The following is a 22175-nucleotide window of genomic DNA, read 5'->3' as shown; positions in this document are numbered from 1 at the left end:
CCTTAACTCCTCTATTTCTTGAACAACTCACATCTAATCCCACAACAAATCCTCTACCCTCAAAATACATCCCAAATCTAGCCACTTCTCACCTCTTCCACAGTCTGGTCCAAGCCACCATCTCTCACCTGGATTTCTACAAGAGCTTCTCAACTTGTATCCCTCTATACTTCCCACTACAGTCTATTCTCAGCAGATGAACCTTTAGAAATATAAGTTAAATTGTATCACTCCTCTGCTCAAAACCCTCTAATAGCCCTCCATTTCTCCTAAAAGTACAAAGTCCTCCATGAGCTGCCCCACCCCCATCTCCTCTCTGATTTCATCTTCTACTGGCTTTTTCCTCACCTACTTGGGTCACTTCACTCCAACGACACCAGTCTCCTTGCTGCTCCTTGAGTACTGGCCTCAGGGCCTTTGCACTTGCTGCTTCCTTTGCCTGGAACACTCTTCCACCCTGGACAGATGCACGGTTGTCTCCTTCACTTCCTTGAGACCTCTGCTCAAATGTTACCTTTTTGGTGAGGTCTCCCTGACCACCTACATAAAATAACAACCACAAAACCCTGCTTTCTTGCTCTCCATAGCTCTTACTATTACCTGACATATCATGTATTTATTTCTTCATTGTTTTACTATGTATATCCCTCCATCTTTTTTTTTAACATCTTTATTGGAGTATAATTGCTTTACAGTGGTATGTTAGTTTCTGCTTCATAACAAAGTGAATCAGCTATACACATACATATATCCCCATAACCCCTCCCTCTTGCGTCTCCCTCCCACCCTCCCTATCCCACCCCTCTGGGTGGTCACAAAGCACCAAGATGATCTCCCTGTGCTACGTGGCTGCTTCCCACTGGCTATCTGTTTTACATTTGGTAGTGTATATATGTCCATGCCACTCTCTCACTTTGTCCCAGCTTCCCCTTCCCCCTCCCCGTGTCCTCAAGTCCATTCTCTATGTCTGCGTCTTTATTCCTGTCCTGCCCCTCGGTTCTGTCCCTCCATCTTGACTGTAAGTCCCCCATCAGGGCAGGAGCTTTGAGTATTCACTGCATAGCAGATGCTTTAAAAACACTTGTTAAATAAATGTGTTGGAATTTTTTATAAAGTTATATAAATATTATTATTTTTTAAAAGCTTTTAAGAAAAGGAAATGGGCATACAAACAGAAACATGAATGAAAAGACCTGGCTTGTCTCTTGTGATTCAAATTCACAACCCAAAACGTCAACTCTCATCCTATTTTCTGCAGTGTCTCAATTGGTGGATGACATATAAATGCATGACGAGTTTCCAGAAGTGAATCTGGAACTACATGTAATTCACCAGACCCCACCATGATGCCATCATTTCTTTTTTATTTTTGAATTTTATTTTATTTATTTTTTATACGGCAGGTTCTTATTAGTTATGTATTTTATACATATTAGTGTATACATGTCAATTCCAATCTCCCAATTCATCCCACCACCACCCCCACCACTTTCCCCCTTGGTGTCCATACGTTTGTTCTCTACATCTGGATGCCACCATTTCTGACCCACTCAGCATATAGGAATCAAGTGAGTATAAATGACTTTTTGTAGGGATGACCTGGAATATGTCTTCATTTATAAAAGTTAAATCTTTTCTAAACTTTGTACCTTAACTTTTACTAACAATAAGTTACCCGAGATGTCTCTTACAACACACTTTGACTCATCAGGATATCACTATGCCATAGTTGACATCTACTGGTCTAATGAACTAACTTGCTGTTTACTACTTCAGAGTTCCCATGAAGTACTCCTCAACCTGGCCCCCAGGACCTACTAATCCCAACATTCGAAGCATCCATGAAGATAAAGAAAATTCCCTCCATCACATAAATGGGGCAATGGGGCACAGAAGAAAACTCACAAAAATAACCCAAATAAGAATAAGAGGGCTTCCCTGGTGGTGCAGTGGTTAAGAATCCGCCTGCCATTGCAGGGGACACAGGTTCGAGCCTTGGTCCGGGGAGATCCCACATGCCGTGGAGCAACTAAGCCCGTGTGCCACAACTACTGAGCCCGTGCGCCACAACTACTGAAGCCCACGCGCCACAACTACTGAAGCCTGTGCGCCTAGAGCCCGTGCTCGGCAACAAGAGAAGCCACCTCGGTGAGAAGCCCGCACACCACAACAAAGAGTAGCCCCCACTCGCCGCAATTAGAGAAAGCCCACGCACAGCAACGAAGACCCAGCGCAGCCAAAAATAAATAAATTAAATAAATAAATTTTTTTAAAAAAAGAATAAGAATGCAAAATGGTATAGACGATCTTATTTGCAAAGCAGAAATAGAGACACAGATGTAGAAAACAAACGCATGGATACCAAGGGGGAAGGGGGGATGGGATGAACTGGGAGATTGGGATTGACATATATACACTATTGATACTATGTATAAAATAGATAACTAATGAGAACCTACTGTATAGCACAGGAACTCTACTCAATGCTCTGTGGTGACCTAAATGGGAAGGAAATCCCAAAAAGAGGGGTTATATGTATACATACAGCTGATTCACTTTGCTGTACGGTAGAAACTAACACAACATTGTAAAGCAACTCTACTCCAATCAAAATTAATTAAAAATAAAAATCAAAAACATTTTTTTAATTTTAAAAAAAGAATACGAATGCAATTGCGCTTATGCCTAGCCCATTGCTTTCCTGGCTAGGCCACCAAAATCATCCCCCTTGCTATCCCATGGACTCTACGAAAAGGGGAAGGGAGAAGAGGAATTCAACTAAAATGCAGTGGCCAAGTCCTGTACAAATGCTTTACACCAGCTGTCTCCTGTATGCGTCCTGACAACCTGAAAAGCTGAGCAGCAACAGCATCTACTTCTTCATCTTCATCAGAGTCATTTTTCCCAACCGGAAGCTGAAATTGCCCAGCCAAGTGGCTGAGCTGAGAGGCCCAGCTTTGCCAAGGTCCAAAGCCCAAGCCCTCACAATACCACCACATGGCACCTGATGCCTGCATTCTTGATCTCCCCGCTCTGTCCTGACAGCATCGGCCAGGGGCTTCTTATACACAATGAGGGTTTCTCCTCCTTACCTTGGTGTGCTCTCTTGATGAGAACATCCAGTCTACCCTGGTCATGTGTTTCTCTTCTGTGCTGTGGAAAACACATCCCATCTGAGTCGAATCACCCACATGAGCCATGAGCTCTGGGGATAAAATGATAAATCAAGTCAAACTCAAGGTATAATCTATAGAAGCCAAAGAACTTCTAGAAGAGATAATATTTAGCCAAAGATCCTCAACAGTAAAATCAATGTCACCACCAAACACTGCACACTTTCCTTCCACAGACGATCCTGATTATTCTGTGTGGTCAAAATACTCAGAGGTCTCTCACTCAAATCCACACAATACCCCAAGGATAAGACAATACCCTCTAGCTACCAACATTGGGGTCCCACTGACTTCAGTAAACACTTTCTGGTTCTCTTAATTCCTTTATCCTTCTCCTTTTCTAGAACCTCTCCCACAAGCCCCAACTCCACTTCAAGCTTGTAATAAAGAAAGTACAGAAAACCTTGAAGCCCCCCACTTTCTGTTCACCAACTTAGATACCCACATCTGCTTAACATAAACAGGAAGTGGAAAGTTATATAACTCTCATTCTTATAAATAATCCACTGGCTCTCCTAGCTGAAAAACTGAATCACGGGTAACCCTCTTCAACTTCTTTTATTCTTCTACAAGTTGTCTTAGGACTTGCTTAGGACAATTCTGGCTAGAGTACAGGTCACAGGACTGCTTGCTAATTAGGCCTAGACAACAGACAGTTTTCCTCTTGGCTTTTCTTTCTGTTTTAATCCCTGCCCCCACTTCCCCATCTGCTCCCCCTTCCCCTGCTCCTGGCTTTCCAACAAATAGTCTCTTCCTCCTGCTTATTTGTATAAGCAGCTGACCCCATCATATGTTTACTGCTTTAGTCATTTCAACAAGTCCCTGAAAAAGAAAACAATTGGAACGATGCTTCTGATTTTTCAATAGTGCTCTATACAAATCGACCACAAAGTCAATTAAGAAAAGAAAGGCAGGATGATATTTAAGGGAGATACAAGCCTAGGTCTTAACTGGACAGAGTTCCTTCAAGAGAGCATTAAGCGGAGCTCATAAAGGAACACAGTACATCAGCTAACCTTTTCATCCAAATTGTGTCCCTGGGAGAACATTAACTTCCCACCCAGGAGGAAAGATGCACAATGGGAGGAAAGCAAAAGAAAATATTATGAACTCAAAACTCTATGGAGGGAATTATTTTGGAAGTAATAAAAATTCACTGCAAAGAATACCAATAGGGAAGGAAACACCTTCTAAATCTATGAGTATATTAAGAATTGAACCCTATTTTTTAAATGCAATAATAAGAACTGAACATTCTGAGTTCCTTCAACATACCAGGCATGTGCTAGACACCTAGGATACCACCTAGTCATTACAATCTTTTGAGATATGCGCTATTACTCTCCCATTTCACAGAGGAAGAAAGTGAAAGAGCCCAGAGCTTCATGGCCGGTAAAAGGCAGAGCCAGCACTCAAACCCAGGCCTGAGTGAAAACAAAGCCCACACTTTCTCACTCCCTTTACTGTTACCACCTCACATAAGTGGAAGGATGGCTGATTCTAGAGCAAAAATATGGGAAGTTAATATTATTTTTATTTGTAAGAAAATTGTCTATACCACTGAAATTTTGTTTTCCAAATATTAGGAACTTTCTCTAAATTAGGATTTAAAGCACTGTTAGGTGTGATTCCAAAAAATGGGCTTTTAATTATTTCATTAGATTGCCTCCCTTCTAGAATCATAGACCTTTACAAATTGAAAAGAGATTAGAATGAATAAAAATAATAGAGTAATGAAGTTAGGGATCCAGAGGCCACCTAAAGCTCACATACTGTTCTACCTACCATGTGCACGAATCCCATCAATAAGAATATTTTCTCTCCTTGAACAACATATTTTCCAAAATTTTAAACCAAACTCAAAACACTGTTCAAGCAATTCAACTGATATGAAAACTTTAATTCAATTTTGAATCTTAAAAATGAAGATCATCTGACTGAAATTAAATGCACAAGTTTGAATAAAAATTACTTTTTGTTCTCTTTATACTTTTCATTAACTATTGTACAATATATCTATACAGTATAATTATATAATCTGAGGACACACACATTCAGATACCTTAAAATCCTTTCACAGAATAAAATGGAAGCAAATTCCTAAGAAAGAAAGGAAGAAAGAGAAAAAAAGAAAATTGCCTATAGTGTTTAAAATAAGAACTATGAATAAAAGAGTTGAAGTAATAGAAACACAGAAAAATTACAAACTGAAGGATAAACTTTGTGGAGGAAATCTAGATGAGTTTTCACATGGAAGGAGATGGCCACCAGGCAAATGGTCAGGAGTTAGAGCTATTCCCACGCCGGCTGAAAAGGAAAAGTAAATACAAGTTGCTCCACTGGCTACTGGGAAATCTGACTACCCCTAAAATTGCTCTAGCCTGCTCCCATGGACTCAGTTCTTAAAACTGCCTCCTTTGGGCTCCTTCCCTCTGTGTCTCTTCTAAGCAGGAATAGGCACCGGTTTTGTAGGACATGCTTGTAGTCCTCAGGCCCAGTATCAGAGAACAAAGTAGAAAGGGGTAACTCAAAGATAATCCTTCGGGGACACAGACAGTTGGTTCATTTCTTCTTCCCGGAGAGCCATAGATTTAAAATCGAAAGAAAAATGCAATTGAAAAAAGTAGGAAAAATTAGGAGAGAGGCCAGAGGCCACCTTCTACAATTCCTTCTACCCTTCCATTTTTTAGAAGTCAGATTCAAGTGAGGGATGCTAATTTAAGAATTTCCTTCATTTGACAAATGTTTACTGAATGTTTACTCTATGCCAGGCATTGTGTCTAGGGCTGGTCATGGGACCAAGAACACAGATCCAGGTGAGCAGGGGAGACACAACTGAACAGGTGTGTTGAATATCACCAGAGACGGGGACAGGGTGCTCCAAAGGAGCTCATTGAAAGAATGGACCTAAACTAGCTAGCAGGGAGCAGGGCGTCCAGATTCTAGTTCACTCACTAAACAGCAAGCTCTCCTGAAGCCAAAGACTGTTCCTTGTATCTCACACTTTTAAAGAATGTATCTAATTCTGTGGTTTTCAAACTTTTTAAAGCAGCAGAATTCTTTCTTCAAACGAAATCTTACCCGGCAAGCCCAATGAATACAACAGGAAAAAGGAAAAGGACTTTGGTTGTAGTGGAGGTGGAAGCCTGAGGTCCTGCCCAACTAGATCCTCTATCAATCCCCTGCCCTGTTCTCATGCTTTGTGTGGCCCACCAGGTTCCTTGGATCTTGAGTGTTCTATAGAACGTGTTTTTTAAAACCAACAATCTACTGAAGCCATTTATAAATGGGAACATGAGGTCCTAGGAAGTTACAGAGATCTGCTCATTTCTTTTATATCCCCCAGCACACCTAACATAGTTACCTACAAAACATGGACACAGCATCAACGTGGATAACTGATGGGAAGCATCAGGGTATAGTGAAAAAAACATGGACTTTGTTGACAGAGGTACCAGGGTCCAAGTACTGGATATGCCATTTAATAAATATATGTCCTTAGGCAAGTCACTTAATCTCTCTAAGCCTCAGTTAACTCACCTGTAAGATGAAAAGGAGAATACAGTACTTCCTTCACAGCATTTTCATGAGGTTGAAACATGATACAGTAATAATAAAATAATGATCATCATTATTTTTATTTTATTGAGGACTCACTCCGTGGTAAGTACATAGCACAATGGCTGTCACTTGCTCAACAAAATCAGTTCCCTTCCCTCACTGCACGCCAAATCTCTTGCCCCTTCACCCTTCTCTGAGTAAGCATTTATGTACCTTTGGGCTCCTCTGGTAGTACATGCAGGACCACTGCTTTTTTGAACACCAGGCTCTCCATTTTGAAGCGGATTTCACAGGTATAGTTTCCCTGGTCAGCCTCTTCCACATTTTGCAGCAGGAGAGAACCATCATGGTGTAAGATGTCCCCCACCAAGCTCACACGATTCTGGAAACGCCCCACAGGCACACTGATATTGGCATAATAGAAGAGCACGTAATCATCCTGGAGGGCAATACAGCATCAGAGAAAATGTAAAGTCCGTGGCACCAGACCCAGGAGTCTGGATTCGAAAGCCCCTGTTCTGTGGAGGCAGCATAGTCATCATCACCACTGTGATCAAAAAGTACTTGGGGGCTTCCCTGGTGGCGCAGTGGTTGAGGGTCCGCCTGCCGATGCAGGGGACGCGGGTTCGTGCCCCGGTCCGGGAAGATCCCACATGCCGCGGAGCGGCTGGGCCCGTGAGCCATGGCCACTGAGCCTGCGCGTCCGGAGCCTGTGCTCCTCAACGGGAGAGGCCACAACAGTGAGAGGCCCGCGTACCGCAGAAAAAAAATAGTACTTGGTACCCAATTCATCACCAACAACATCATCATCACCATCACCATCATCGTGTGCCTGGCAATCCACTAGCTTGCACGAGGCTCTGTGGCTCATTTTATACAAAGACAACTGGAGAAACAGGGTCAACACATTTCCATTTCTTACGGTTTAAGGTAAAATGTAACACCCACTCTGAAGATCACACTGGGGATTCAAACTCACAACTTTTGAAAAGCATCTCCCATCTTCACCCTGTGTTCTGCCATGGCCTCCGCATTTGATGGCATCCAAATGTAATCCCACAGACAGGCTGTTGTGAGAATGCCCAGCATGTTGGCTGTTACCGCTGTCCTTTCTGCCCTCCTCCAGGCAGCTTATCATAAGGCATGAGGAGTCGTCAACAGGGAATGGTTTACAGACTGGGAGGGGGAGCCATGGGGAATTCTTATTTTCACTTAGACCATGGGTATTTCCCTCTTATAACAATAAATAGTAATAAAAATTTGAGTGACAGTAGCATGATAGGGATAACATGCTCTGAGCTACAAAAGCAATATTTCATTTGCAAACATTGGGACTTTATTGTTAATAATATATTACTTAGGACATATTTCGCAAATGATCCTGACATACAAGTATCTCCACAGAATCTCAGATGAGGCTTAATACACTCTGTTTCCTAATCCAAAGCGCTCCCATGAAAGGCCTTCACTCAGCCATGCTGAATCTGCTAATGCCAAAACTTTAAGCAGCCATGAAGGAGGAAGAGATGATTCCCCAGCAAATAAATGGGTCAGTGGAGCGCTGAAAGAATCTGCCCCCTCCCCAAAGAAAAGATTACTGTGACACCATTCCTGTGCCTAGCCCATAACTCTTTTTGTCTAGACCAATGTGTTTTCGCTCTTCTCACCCTCCCACCCACCTATGCTACTCTACAAATGGGAGAAATAGAGGAAAGGAACTAAAGAACTTTATGTGCATGTCTCCCATTAGCTTCTCAAGGTCCTAAAAAGTAAGCATTACCATTATTATAATCACCTTCATCTTCACAGATGGGGAAGTTGAATGTCAGAGAGTTTGAGTCATTTACCCAGCTGATTACACAGCCAAGAGGCCAGACTAGGAGGAGGCTCAGTTCTGGCAAGCTCCAGAGCCCAAGCTCCTGCAACCCCGTCTCATGGCACTGGATGACCTGATTCTCCCTCTCCCCACCTTCTGACACCATTGGCCAGGGACTTTTAATACACAGCAGTGTTTCCTCCTTCTTACCTTGAAGTGCTCTCCTGATGAGAACATCCAGTCTACCTTGGTCACAAGTTTCTCTTCTGTGCTCTGGAAAATACATCCCAACAGGGCTGAATCACCCACGTGGACTGTTAGCTCCACGGAGGAAACAATCAAGTCATTCAGGCCCAAGAAATAACCTACAGAAGCCGAAAAGGCAAGAGGAGGCATTATTCAGACAAATACACTCAGCAACAAAAACTAGTATTCATCTCCAAGTATATGCACCTTTCCACCTCAGATGACCCAACGTGGACAAAGTATTCAGAGGCCCTTCATTCAAACCAGTATGGCATTCCCAAGGGTAAGAGAAATACTCTGTAGTTCCACCCACGTAGCTCAAGTCAGAGGGGTTCTACAATCTTCATGCTATATAGATGCTAACTGGTCCTGTGCTCCTAGCCAGTCCCTTCCCCTTTTCTAGAATTCATCCCTGCAATCTCCTTTCTAAAGAAAGAAGAGAGGGAATTCCCTGGTGGTCCAGTGGTGAGGACTCTGCGTTTTCACTGCCAAGGGAGCAGGTTCGATCCCTGGTCGGGGAACTAAGATCCTGCAAGCATGGCCAGAGAAACAAAACAAAAACAAAAACAAAACAAGAAGAAAAGAGGAGAAACCCTGGAGTCTCTCCTTTCAGGTCATGAATTTAGACATCCATAAACAGGAAATGGGATGTCTCTGGCTCCTAGTTTCAGTTAGGGAACTGAAAAGCCAGTTAACAGGTACTTTTGCTTCCCTCTGCCTTTCTCCTTCTTTAGTTCCTTTACAAAAGCTTATCTCTGAATTTGCTGGCTGATTCTGGCTGTAGTGCAGGTCCTTGTAATCAGGCCAGGACAGAGCACAGCTCCTCCCTTGAATTTCCTTTGTTTGCCTCCTCCCCACCTCCCTCCTCCAGCTCTGCCCTCAGCCCTGGCTTTCCAGTCTCTAGGGTTAGCCCATGCAGTATGCCTCCACTATCTGTCCATTGCTCAAGTAATTTCTCTTTTCCCTTAAAGAAAAAACCATTTCTAAAGAGAAAACCATTACATGGATATTTCTGTTTTCACAGGACATGCTCTATGCAAAGAGATAACCATGGCAAGAAAGACACATTTAGATGCTGGCCAGTTCCTATCAAAGAAGAGCCAAGTGAACGAATTTTGGAATAAACAGAAAATGTGCCAACCTCTCCGTCCAAGCTGTTGCCCTGAGAGAAGAGTGTTAACTTCCTGCCCACAGCAGGCAACACGCAGTGGGGAGGATGTGAAAGAAAACATGAACTCTCCACTCTCTGGAGGGAATTATTTTTTGAAAGAAATCAAAAGTACCTGCAAAAGCGACCTGGAATTTTCCTGTAAGGAAGAACTGAGCAACTTTAAGTGTGGTTAAAGGTATAAGAAGCTTATTTAATGTAATATGAAGAGCACTGTCTGTAGAATTAAATGAGTTTGCTAGAAAGCAAGAGCAACAACCAAAGCAAAGAGAAACTTATACCTGATAGGTAACCTTTGTACAGAAATGGCTGAAGAAATTGAGACTTTCTACAGAGGAGGAAAACCTCTCCACCAAGAAGTATAATACCCCCTGATGTCACCAGGCCGCTCCACACGGGGTTGGATTGTTAAGTCTCTGGATGGAAGGGCAAAAACCTGCAGGCTGCTTCACCCAGGAAATGTCTAAATAGCCTCTGAGATTTTTATAACCCTGATTCCATGGGGAAAAAAATTCCCTAATACATACCAGTTTCATGTGTGTGTGTATGTCTGACTGCATGTTTGTGCACATGCTATGTTGCCTGGCATTAGAGCAAAGACAATTCTTTTGTGCACTTTGCTGAGTCAGTGTTTAGGTCACCATGCAAAGTTTAAAAAACTAATAATAAAGAGAAAAATAGAATAGATAAACAACAAGGTCCTACTGCATATTACAGGGAACTATAGTCAATATCCTGTGATAAACCATAATGGAATATAAAAAAGAATGTATGTATATGTATAACTGAATCTCTTTGCTGTACAGCAGAAATTAACACAACATTGTAAATCAACCATACTTTAAAAAGACAAAAAAATAGGGACTTCCCTGATGGCACAGTGGTTAAGACTCCATGCTCCCAATGCAGGGGGCCCGGGTTCAATCCCTGGTCAGGGAACTAGATCCCACACGCATGCCACAACTAAGAGTTCACATGCCACAACTAAGGAGCCCGCCTGCCACAACTAAGACCCAGAGCAACCAAATAATTTTTTTAAGTTTTTTTAAAAAGAGAAAAAAATAAAAAGCTATGAGAGCAAAGCATCTCATTAATTTATTCTTCCAACAGAGCTATATCCATGGGATAAAGAGAAAACAAGGGGACAAAAGGATGAAAAAGTTAGAAAGAGATGGGATTAGCAAGAAGCAGCAGCCCTGAGCACTGTAGGAACAGGAGACTCCAGAGCAGCCTTTTTAAAAGTGGAGCTTAAGGAGAAACCTGAAGGATAAGGAAGGCTTAGGCATGCTTGCTAGGGTGAGGTGGGGAGAGAAGGTTCCAGGCCAAAGAAACCATCCAAAATTGGGAAAGAGCTCAGTGCATTTGAGGAACTGCAAGAAGACTAGTGTAGCTAAAGCACGAAAACAATTACAGGGATTCTGGGACTCCCTTTGGTAATTTCATTTCCTGATCTGAGACTAGCTGTGGTTTTAAAGATACCAATTTAAAGTGCAGGAATACCAGCGAGAAACTTTCTTTGTATCCCATAGGAAGGTCCTAAAACACCCAGTCAGGACCCAAAGGCATTCTGTTTCTAATAGCAGCAGAGGAATATTCAGCTTTCCAAGGAAGAGTCTCCTGCCTGGCTTCTAAAATAGCTGTTGCAGCAAAACTATGAAGTTCCAGGTTGGGGTTTCCATTTTCAGCAAAGCAAGGGGAAATGAAAATATATAAAACTGGCTTCTGAACATGCATGAGACTTACAAGAAATCAAATACCCTCCTTGGTCCCTTGGCTTCTACTTACTGAGTAACACCTGCACCAGGATGAGTTTCGGTGGGTAAAACATGCTGCTCTCAATTTTTCAACCTTAAAAGAAAAAAAAAGTCAGAAAATAGTGTCAAGAGAGGTTCATTAATTTAACACATCAATGGAGAGTTCTTCTGTGAGTCAGCCTCTGTCTGAGGCACTGGGCTGCAGCATGTAGCAAGGAAGACAAGGACGTGGAGGGGAGATGGAGAGGGGAAAAAAGCAGCAAATGAATGAATAAGAAACAGTGGATGCTGGTAACTGCTATGATGAAACAAAACAGAGTGGTGTTTGGAGAGTCACTTGCGGGCTGCCTCAGACCAGCTATAAGGGAAGATTAGATGAAAGTTGCTTTTAAAGAGAAAAAAAGCAAACAATTCCAGGATAGCCTTGAGATGACAACCCTAGACAATCTACAACCTGAGAGTTTCACATAAACAAAAGATTACAGGATACTCAGCTTGAAATTTTTACCTATCTCTCCAACTAAATTAAAATGACTACCTTTAAATATATAAAGAATGTTCTGGACATGTAAGAAAAGAGATACACAAATACGAGGAAATTTTTTAAACTCAGTTATGACATAAAGAAGCCACATGAAAGGTCCACAGTGAGATTTTTTTACTTTTTTAGGCAGGATAGCATGGATAGAATGCGAATTGGGTTGTGCATGGGCAAAAGTACTTTTAAAACATCTATACTATCTCTGTGGTATTAATTTCACTGCATCCACCAGCTCCTGGGAAAGAATTCACTGTCTGCACAATGCCCTGCAATTTGCTTAACAAAACAGAAGAACCCTAACTCCCAGGAGTTACAATTCAACAAGCCTTGGCTTCCTACCTACTACTGTGGCTGGTCTCAGTCATGATCCCTGCACCCCTAACATCTTGGAGTAATTCCACCTCAGAATATGCTAGGAGGAAAGGTCTTCTTTGTGTATTAACATCATAGTACCCTACCCGGCTCTGCTGGAAGTCCAGCACGTATGGTGGCCATTTTAATGTATAAAAAATGATGACCTAAGAGATTTTGTTTTTTAATAATTTGTCTGTTTGCTGTTTGCTGTCTTGTCTGTCTTTCTTTCTTTCTTTCTGGCTGCATTGGGTATTCGTTGCTGTGCACGGGCTTTCTCTAGTCGTGGCGAGCGGGGGCTACTCTTCGTTGCGGTGCGCGGGCTTCTTATTGCGGTGGCTTCTCTTGTTGCGGAGCATGGGCTCTAGGTGTGCGGACTTCAGTAGTTGTGGCGCACAGGCTCAGTGGCTGTGGTTTGCAGGCTCTACAGCACAGTAAGAGATTTCTTACCTGTATTCTAATCAACAAAGTCCTCCATCTAGAAAATCAGGGTCAAACTGTTTAAGGTGGCCCTACCTAGGTCTCACTTATGCAGAAAGTCCATTGACCTTGCTGAACCTCAGTTTCCTCGCCTATAACATGGGGATAACGACACAAGGATCAAATGTGATAATGCAGATAACAGTGCTTTGAAAAACAGAAAGCATTACCACATGAGATCCTATTTTTAGAGCCTAAAAGTCAGATAGGAAACAGAGTTTGTAGCCTTAGAGGAGATTTGGGGTTCTGAGAATCTACCTTTACAAGAATGGCAAATGATGAATCAGAATGAACTGGAAACTTCTTAAGTTTCAGTTCTTGAATTCCACTACAACAATGTAGATAACAATTACACTGACTCAGATATACCAAAAGTCACATTGAATTTCCCCAAATATGAGTACTTCTAATGAAAATACAAGCTCTCAGGATAGCCACAGCTTTATTCTTGCTGCATGAAACATACCTTACCCTACGCATACATGGGTGAGCATGACAAAGGGCTTCCTTTATGTCATAACTTTAATTCATCATGTCTCAGATATCTAAGATCCCTGTTGTGTTCTGGATGAATTCTTCTCCAGGGAGTTGGTTGTGCTCCCTTCACTGCCCAGCAAACAGCTCTCATATATTCCCCAAAGCAGGGCACCATTTGCATGGAGGAGTAATCATTGATTACAGCGTAGAGTTATCTATACTCTCAGGGGCAGGACCATATGCGTCTCATTTATGAGTGTCCCACGCCCATGTTACAGTATTGGTCAAGTGCCTGGCATATACTGGACAAGTGCTGATAGCTGCCAATACAACCATCAAACTGAAATCAACTTAGATATCGTGCAAATGCACCACTCTATTCTAAGAGGAAACCGGTGACCCCAAAAAAGACTGAATCTAGTCACCAGCCTCAAGACACACAGAGCCACACCCAAACCATTTTCAAACAAATTCTAAGAAGTGTGCAAAGCTCTGATAAATAGAAGATACCCGTTTTCAGTCTTAAGTACTCGAGTGCACCACTAGAACTCTGTGTGAATGAAAAGAGAAGCAATGATTTAACATAAAAAGCATTACGTTTTTAAAAAATTATCTTCCCAGATCAGACATTCCATTAACTAATTCTTTGATATTTGGGAAACCACTCAGTCTCCCCAAGCCTCATTTTTAACATTAAAGGGTCAGACATTTTCCCCCTAGTTAATATAGCACCACACTAGAAATCGGTAGTGGATACTCAATAAACTAGAGAAGGTTATATGCCAGCCACTGTCTGAGCGCTCTGCACGTTAACCAATGTAATTCTCACAACCCCCTATGAGGTTTTACAAATGAGGAAACTGAGGCACGGATTGGTGAAGTGACTTGCCTAATAACACAGAGCAAGTGATGGGCCAGGATTCAAACCCGGGCATTCTGGATCAGAGCCTGTCTCTTTACTAGCCTGTACTGCTCTTCCATGTGTGTGAAAGTAATCAATGTTTTACAGCAAAGCTTCCCTGAACTTCATTTACCAAAACAAGATTAATCTGCTCCCCCTGACTGAATGCTCTTCCCACCCCCTTCCCCTAGTTAACTCCTGTTCATCTTTCAGATCTCAAATTAAATGTAATTTCCTCAGGAAAACCTCTCCTGAACCACCCTTCCGAGGGCAGACCCTAGCCACATGTTTTAATAGTACCATTCTCTTTCCTTTAGGGCATTTGTCACAACTTCTAATTATCTATTTGCTTATATGCTTGTTTGATTAAAGTCTTGCTCTCCACCCTCACCCCCACGAGGCCAAGAGCTGTGGCTATGGGCCAGTGCATCTCCAACACCAGCGCAGAGTACGACCCAGAGTGGGAGCCCAGGGACCACTCATCAGACGAACTAATAACACCTAACCAGGCCAAGAACACTAGTCAAATTTGAAGATTCCTAGTTAGTTGGCAAATATTCAGCGATTCCTACCATATAATACAGATAGATAGATATTACACACACATATATATATAGTTCAGAATTTTATCATTCAGATATATAATTCAGAATATATATATATTAATCTCAGTCTCTAAAAATCTAACCAAAGCATTCAGATGCACCTTCAGCACCTTGATAGACTCCAACTGAATCCTCAACTTAGCCTGCTTCCTTTCCAAGATACTGACTTATCTCTTCACCAGCATGTTCTTGAGATAATTCTGCATAGTAAATTATCTCACATGTTGGGCAAATGTTTGGACCTGAGCTTATGGCTCTTTCACAATATAACTCTTGGCAAATACTTTCTATCACTCCTGGGGAGTTGTAAGTAACAGGACCCCCTTTTCCCCAGTGTAGGGGAATTGTTGTCCTTGGCACAATTATAACAGAAAAAAGGATCTTCAGAAAAGAGACTCATGACAATGAGACTACAACACAGGATGTGGAAATGACCCCCAAATATTACAATATTACAAGACAAAATAAAGGAGAGGCATTCTCTCTCTCAGTCAAATCATTTGCCCCTAGTGAGGACAAGCAACCACTGAGCACACAGACAACCTCACTGCCCTCCCTCACTCAGGCAGCTGCTCTACCTGTAAGGCTAAGTCCCCTCAATTTACACATCACTGTGTACCTCCAGGATTTTGGATGTTTTTAGGTATACGAGTCCACATAACCACTCTGAGGCATGAACCTCTTAAAATGCATCCTTGTTTTTCCTTCCAAGACCATTTCCTTCCAAGACTGGTAGGTTACATGGCTTCTTATAATACAGTCTCAGTTACATCGGTCAACCCTGTACTTGAAGGGGACCTTGAGAGTCATTACTCCTGCTCTCTCCTTTAGAATGGGTTCTATCTAAACCAACCTACTTCATCTTTCCTGAGATCAGGGCTATGCAGAGGGTGTGGCAACAGCCTAGCTCTCTAGGGAGGTTTAACTTCCTGACTTCTTAAGGTTAAATATTGGCCTGTCTAGGACTGGGAGAAGAGAAACAGTGCAAGAAGAGTTCTGCCATGAGTCCAAGGACAGCTAGTCACAGCTCTACCCAAAGCCACAAGCAACTTAAAAGCTAAAGCCTTGAAGAAGGAGTAGGAACCATTTAAAGATGCGTAGAGCAGGTGATAAACAAAGATGTGATGTGAGAAAACGTGTAAGAAGGAGGAAGCAACATAGTTGAGTTTGAGAGTCTTCTGCTGACCAAGGACAAATCTGATGTGAGTTCATTTTGAGATTTGAATGAAGATCCAGAAGGGAGTAGCACGACATATTTAAAGTGATAAAAGAGAAAAACCTACACCCAAGATTACTCTACTCAGCAAGGATCTCATTCAGATTTGATGGAGAAATTAAAATCTTTACAGACAAGCAAAAGCTAAGAGAATTCAGCACCACCAAACCAGCTCTACAACAAATGCTAAAGGAACTACTCTAGGCAGGAAACACAAGATAAGGAAAAGACCTACAATAACAAACCCAAAACAATTAAGAAAATGGTAATAGGAACATACATATCGATAATTACCTTAAATGTAAATGGATTAAATGCTCCAACCAAAAGACTGGCTGAATGGATACAAAAACAAGACCTGTATATATGCTGTCTACAAGAGACCCACTTCAGACCTAGGGACACATACAGACTGAAAGTGAGGGGATGGAAAAAGATATTCCATGCAAATGGAAATCAAAAGAAAGCTGGAGTAGCAAATTTCATATCAGACAAAATAGTCTTTACAAGGGACAAAGAAGGACACTACATAATGATCAAGGGATCAATCCAAGAAGAAGATATAACAATTGTAAATATTTATGCACCCAACATAGGAGCACCTCAATACTTAAGGCAAATGCTAACAGCCATAAAAGGGGAAACTGACAGTAACACAATCATAGGAGGGGACTTTAACACCCGACTTTCACCAATGGACAGATCATCCAAAATGAAAACAAATAAGGAAACACAAGCTTTAAATGATACATTAAACAAGATGGGCTTAATTGATATTTAAAGGACATTCCATCCAAAAACAACAGAATACACTTTCTTCTCAGGTGCTCATGGAACATTCTCCAGGATAGATCATATCTTGGGTCACAAATCAAGCCTTGGTAAATTTAAGAAAATGGAAATTGTATCAAGTATCTTTTCCGACCACAATGCTATGAGACTAAACATCAATTACAGGAAAAAAATCTGTAAAAAATACAAAACATATGGAGGCTAAACAATACACTAGTAAATAACCAAGAGATCACTGAAGAAATCAAAGGGGAAATCAAAAAATACCTAGAAACAAATGACAATGAAAACACGATGACCCAAAAGCTTTGGGATGCAGCAAAAGTAGTTCTAAGAGGGAAGTTTGGGGCTTCCCTGGTGGCGCAGCGGTTGAGAGTCCGCCTGCCGATGCAGGGGACTCGGGTTCGCGCCCCGGTCCGGGAAGATCCCACATGCCGCGGAGCGGCTGGGCCTGCGCGTCCGGAGCCTGTGCTCCGCAACGGGAGAGGCCACAGCAGAGAGAGGCCCGCGTACCAAAAAAAAAAAAAAAAAAAAAAAAAAAAAAAAAAAAAGAGGGAAGTTTATAGCAATACAATACTACCTCAAGAAACAACAAACATCTCAAATAAACAACCTAGCCTTACACCTAAAGCAATTAGAGAAAGAAGAACAAAAAAACCCAAAGTTAGCAAAAGGAAAGAAATCATAAGATCAGATCAGATATAAATGAAAAAGAAATGAAGGAAACAATAGCTATGATCAATAAAACTAAAAGCTGCTTCTTTGAGAAGATAAACAAAATTGATAAATCACTAGCCAGACTCATCAAGAAAAAAAGGAAGAAGACTCAAATCAATAGAACTAGAAATGAAAAAGGAGAAGTAACACTGACACTGCAGAAATACAAAGGATCATGAGAGATTACTACAAGCAGCTATATGCCAATAAAATGGACAACCTGGAAGAAATGGACAAATTCTTAGACAGGCACAACCTTCCGAGACTGAACCAGGAAGAAATAGAAAATATAAACAGACCAATCACAAGCCCTGAAATTGAGGCTGTGAATAAAAATCTTCCAAAAAACAAAAGTTCAGGACCAGATGGCTTCACAGGCAAATTCTATCAAACATTTAGAGAAGAGCTAACACCTATCCTTCTCAAACTCTTCCAAAATATAGCAGAGGGAGGAACGCTCCGAAACTCATTCTACGAGGTCACCATCACCCTGATACCAAAGCCAGACAAAGATGTCACAAAGAGAGAAAACTACAGGCCAATATCACTGATGAACATAGATGCAAAGATCCTCAACAAAATACTAGCAAACAGAATCCAACAGCACATTAAAAGGATCATACACCATGATCAAGTGAGGTTTATCCCAGGAACACAAGGATTCTTCAATATACGCAAATCAATCAATGTGATAAGCCATATTAACAAACTGAAGGAGAAAAACCATATAATCATCTCAATAGATGCAGAAAAAGCTTTTGACAAAATTCAACACCCATTTATGATAAAAACCCTCCAGGAAGTAGGCATAGAGGGAACTTACCTCAACATAATAAAGGCCATATATGACAAACCCACAGCAAACATCAATCTCAATGGTGAAAAACTGAAACCATTTCCTCTAAGATCAGGAACAAGACAAGGATGTCCACTCTCACCACTATTATTCAACATAGTTTTGGAAGTTTTAGCCACAGCAATCAGAGAAGAAAAAGAAACAAAAGGAATCCAAATCAGAAAAGAAGAAGCAAACCTGCCACTGTTCACAGATGACATGATACTATGCATAGAGAATCCTAAAGATGCTACCAGGAAACTACTAGAGCTAATCAATGAATCTGGTAAAGTAGCAGGACACATAATTAATGCACAGAAATCTCTTGCATCCCTATAAACTAATGACGAAAAATCTGACAGATAAATTAAGGAAACACTCCCATTTACCACTACAACAAAAAGAATAAAAAACCTAGGAATAAACCTACCTAAGGAGACAAAAGACCTATATGCAGAAAACTATAAGACACTGATGAAAGAAATTAAAGATGATACATACAGATGGAGAGATATACCACTTTCCTGGATTGGAAGAATCAACATTGTGAAAATGACTGTACTGCCCAAAGCAATCTACAGATTCAATGCAATCCCTATCAAACTACCACTGGCTTTTTTCACAGAACTAAAACAAAAAAATTCACAATTTGTACGGAAACACAAAAGACCCCAAATAGCCAAAGCAATCTTGAGAAAGAAAAACGGAGCTGGAGGAATCAGGCTTCTGGACTTCAGACTATGCTACAAAGCTACAGTAATCAAGACAGTATGGTACTGGCACAAAAACAGAAATATAGATCAATGGAACAGGATAGAAAGCACAGAGATAAACCCACGCACATATAGTCACCTTATTTTTGATAAAGGAGGCAAAAATATACAATGGAGAAAAGACAGCCTCTTCAATAAGTGGTGCTGGGAAAACTGGACAGCTACATGTAAAAGAATGAAATTAGAACACTCCTTAACACCATACACAAAAATAAACTCAAAATGGATTAAAGTCCTAAGTGTAGGGCCAGAGACTATGAAACTCTTAGAGGAAAACATAGGCAGAACACTCTATGACATAAATCACAGCAAGATCCTTTTTGACCCACCTCCTAGAGAAATGGAAATAAAAACAAAAATAAACAAATGGGGCCTAATGAAACTTAAAAGCTTTTGCACAACAAAGGCAACCATAAACAAGACAAAAAGACAACCCTCAGAATGGGAGAAAATATTTGCAAATGAAGCAACTGACAAAGGATTAATCTCCAAAATATACAAGCAGCTCATGCAGCTCAATAGCAAAAAAACAAACAACCCAATCCAAAAATGGGCAGAAGACCTAAATAGACATTTCTCCAAAGAAGATATACAGATGGCCAACAAACACATGAAAGGACGCTCAACATCACTAATCATTAGAGAAATGCAAATCAAAACTACAATGAGGTATCACCTCACACCAGTCAGAATGGCCATCATCAAAAAATCTGCAAACAATAAATGCTGGAGAGGGTGTGAAGAAAAGGGAACCCTCTTGCACTGTTGGTGGGAATGTAAACTGATACAGCCACTATGGAGGACAGTATGGAAGTTCCTTAAAAAACTAAAAATAGAATACCATATGACCCAGCAATCCCAGTCCTGGGCATATACCCTGAGAAAACCATAATTCAAAAAGAGACATGTACCACAATGTTCACTGCAGCTTTATTTACAATAGCCAGGACATGGAAGCAACCTAAGTGTCCATCGACAGATGAATGGATAAAGAAGATGTGGCACATATATACAATGGAATATTACTCAGCCATAAGAAGAAATTAAATTGAGTTATTTGTAGTGAGGTGGATGGACCTAGAGTCTGTCATACAGAGTGAAGTAAGTCAGAAAGAGAAAAACAAATACTGTATGCTAACACATATATATGGAATCTAAAAAAAAAAAAATTGTTCTGAAGAACCTAGGGGCAGGACAGGAATAAAGACGCAGACATAGAGAATGGAATTGAGGACACAGGGAGGGGGAAGGATAAGCTAGGACGAAGTGAGAGAGTGGCATGGACATATATACACTACCAAACGTAAAATAGAAAGCTAGTGGGAAGCAGACACATAGCACAGGGAGATCAGCTCGGTGCTTTGTGACCACCTAGAGGGGTGGGATAGGGAGGATGGGAGGGAGACAGAAGAGGGAGGAGATATGGGGATATATGTATATGTATAGCTGATTCACTTTGTTATAAAGCAGAAACTAACACACCATTGTAAAGCAATTATACTCTAATAAAGATGTTTAAAAAAAAATGCTAAAGCCTTGTCACCGTCATCATCATTATCATTTACTCTTTTATTAAGAGCAAACCTTACTCCTTTTTTCTCTGAGCATCTTAACACAAGTTACTCTACACTACAGAAAGGAAACGTGTCCCCATTAGACTACCTTATGGCAGTCCTCCTGCAGAAATTGACTGCTCTGTGATTGTGGCCTCCCAATCCAAAAGGGTTGCCATTAAATGAACACTTTTAGAACCAGCTTTCTTCCGAGTGAGAAAAGTTCAAGTCACTGTTTAAGAAATACAAAGAAACTGCTTACCCAAGATGAGGAATGCCAGGAGAAGCAATGCACTGAGCTCTCCCACAACTGCAATTGCCGAGTCCAACTGAAGACACTTCTGCCTGCACAGAAGTTCAAGCTCAGAGCAAACCAATGCGTGCATTCTGAGTTGGCTGCAGAGACACAAACAGGAACCTTTAAATCAAGGTTCTTGTTTCAGTCATCTGGCCTATTACCCACTTTTTATTTACACTTTCATTCTAAAATGAGGTAACAAATTCAATTCTCCTTACTGAGGAGAGCCTCATGTTCCAGACCTCTGCGGGTGTCATCTCCCCTTCTAGATTACAAACTCTCCAAGGGTGGGATCTCAAATGGTCCCAGGCAAACATGCTGAGAAAGAAATCAGCCTCTTGCAAACAAAATAAGTTTAAGATTAACACAAAACATTTCGCTCTGTATCTAAAATATAGCAACCCTTCATTTTTTTTCTCTCAACACAGAGGGGCAATATAGCCAATCACTCAATCCCTGCTTCCAAAGATGTGCCTGCCCAGTCCTCCAACTCACCACCTAGGCATGTCAGTTTCCACTGACCATGTGATATCAGCATTTCTAGAATACAACAAGCATTTTATTCCCCCAGAGAATACTGTGGGTGACTAGATAAAAACTCAAAGCTTCTTCACGTTGAGGTATCTTTTGCTTTTAAGTTGCCACTTCAAAATAAGTGTTCTCAGTGTACGCTCCTTCAACCTTGCCTGCACTGGCTTGCCTCACACATGGGCATACTTGTTTTTTGGAACTTGTCCTGTATCATTTGAAAAGTTGCTGAATGCTTGCTCTTTACCAGGGCTATGCTACATGGTTCTTGAAAACTGGTGTGCTGATAAGCCAACAATTGAGTAAATACCCCCACCATGGCCTATTTCAAGCTACCAACACTTTAACAATTGGCCTGCAAAATTCCTAAAAATTTAACAATCGGCTCTT

The 22175-nt window shown here is 41.2% G+C and overlaps 1 protein-coding gene across 1 annotated transcript in view; it reads right to left on the bottom strand.

Annotated features, from left to right (window-relative positions):
• The window catches only part of JAML (junction adhesion molecule like), a 31655-nt gene extending 10313 nt beyond the window's left edge, over nt 1-21342 (bottom strand). Inside the window, exons 1-5 of the mRNA XM_032640636.1 lie at nt 21222-21342; nt 11750-11812; nt 8761-8915; nt 6948-7173; nt 3093-3205 (exon numbers count right to left, since the gene is read on the bottom strand). Of these exons, the coding sequence (XP_032496527.1) occupies nt 3093-3205; nt 6948-7173; nt 8761-8915; nt 11750-11792 (537 nt within the window). The 5' untranslated portion in view covers nt 11793-11812; nt 21222-21342. The remainder of the gene's footprint in view (nt 1-3092; nt 3206-6947; nt 7174-8760; nt 8916-11749; nt 11813-21221) is intronic.
• Nucleotides 21343-22175: the final 833 nt, after the last annotated feature.

This window comes from Phocoena sinus, chromosome 8 (genome assembly GCF_008692025.1).
Source record: "Phocoena sinus isolate mPhoSin1 chromosome 8, mPhoSin1.pri, whole genome shotgun sequence".
Lineage (NCBI taxonomy): Eukaryota > Metazoa > Chordata > Mammalia > Artiodactyla > Phocoenidae > Phocoena > Phocoena sinus.
This window is presented reverse-complemented; position numbering and strand designations above follow the sequence as displayed.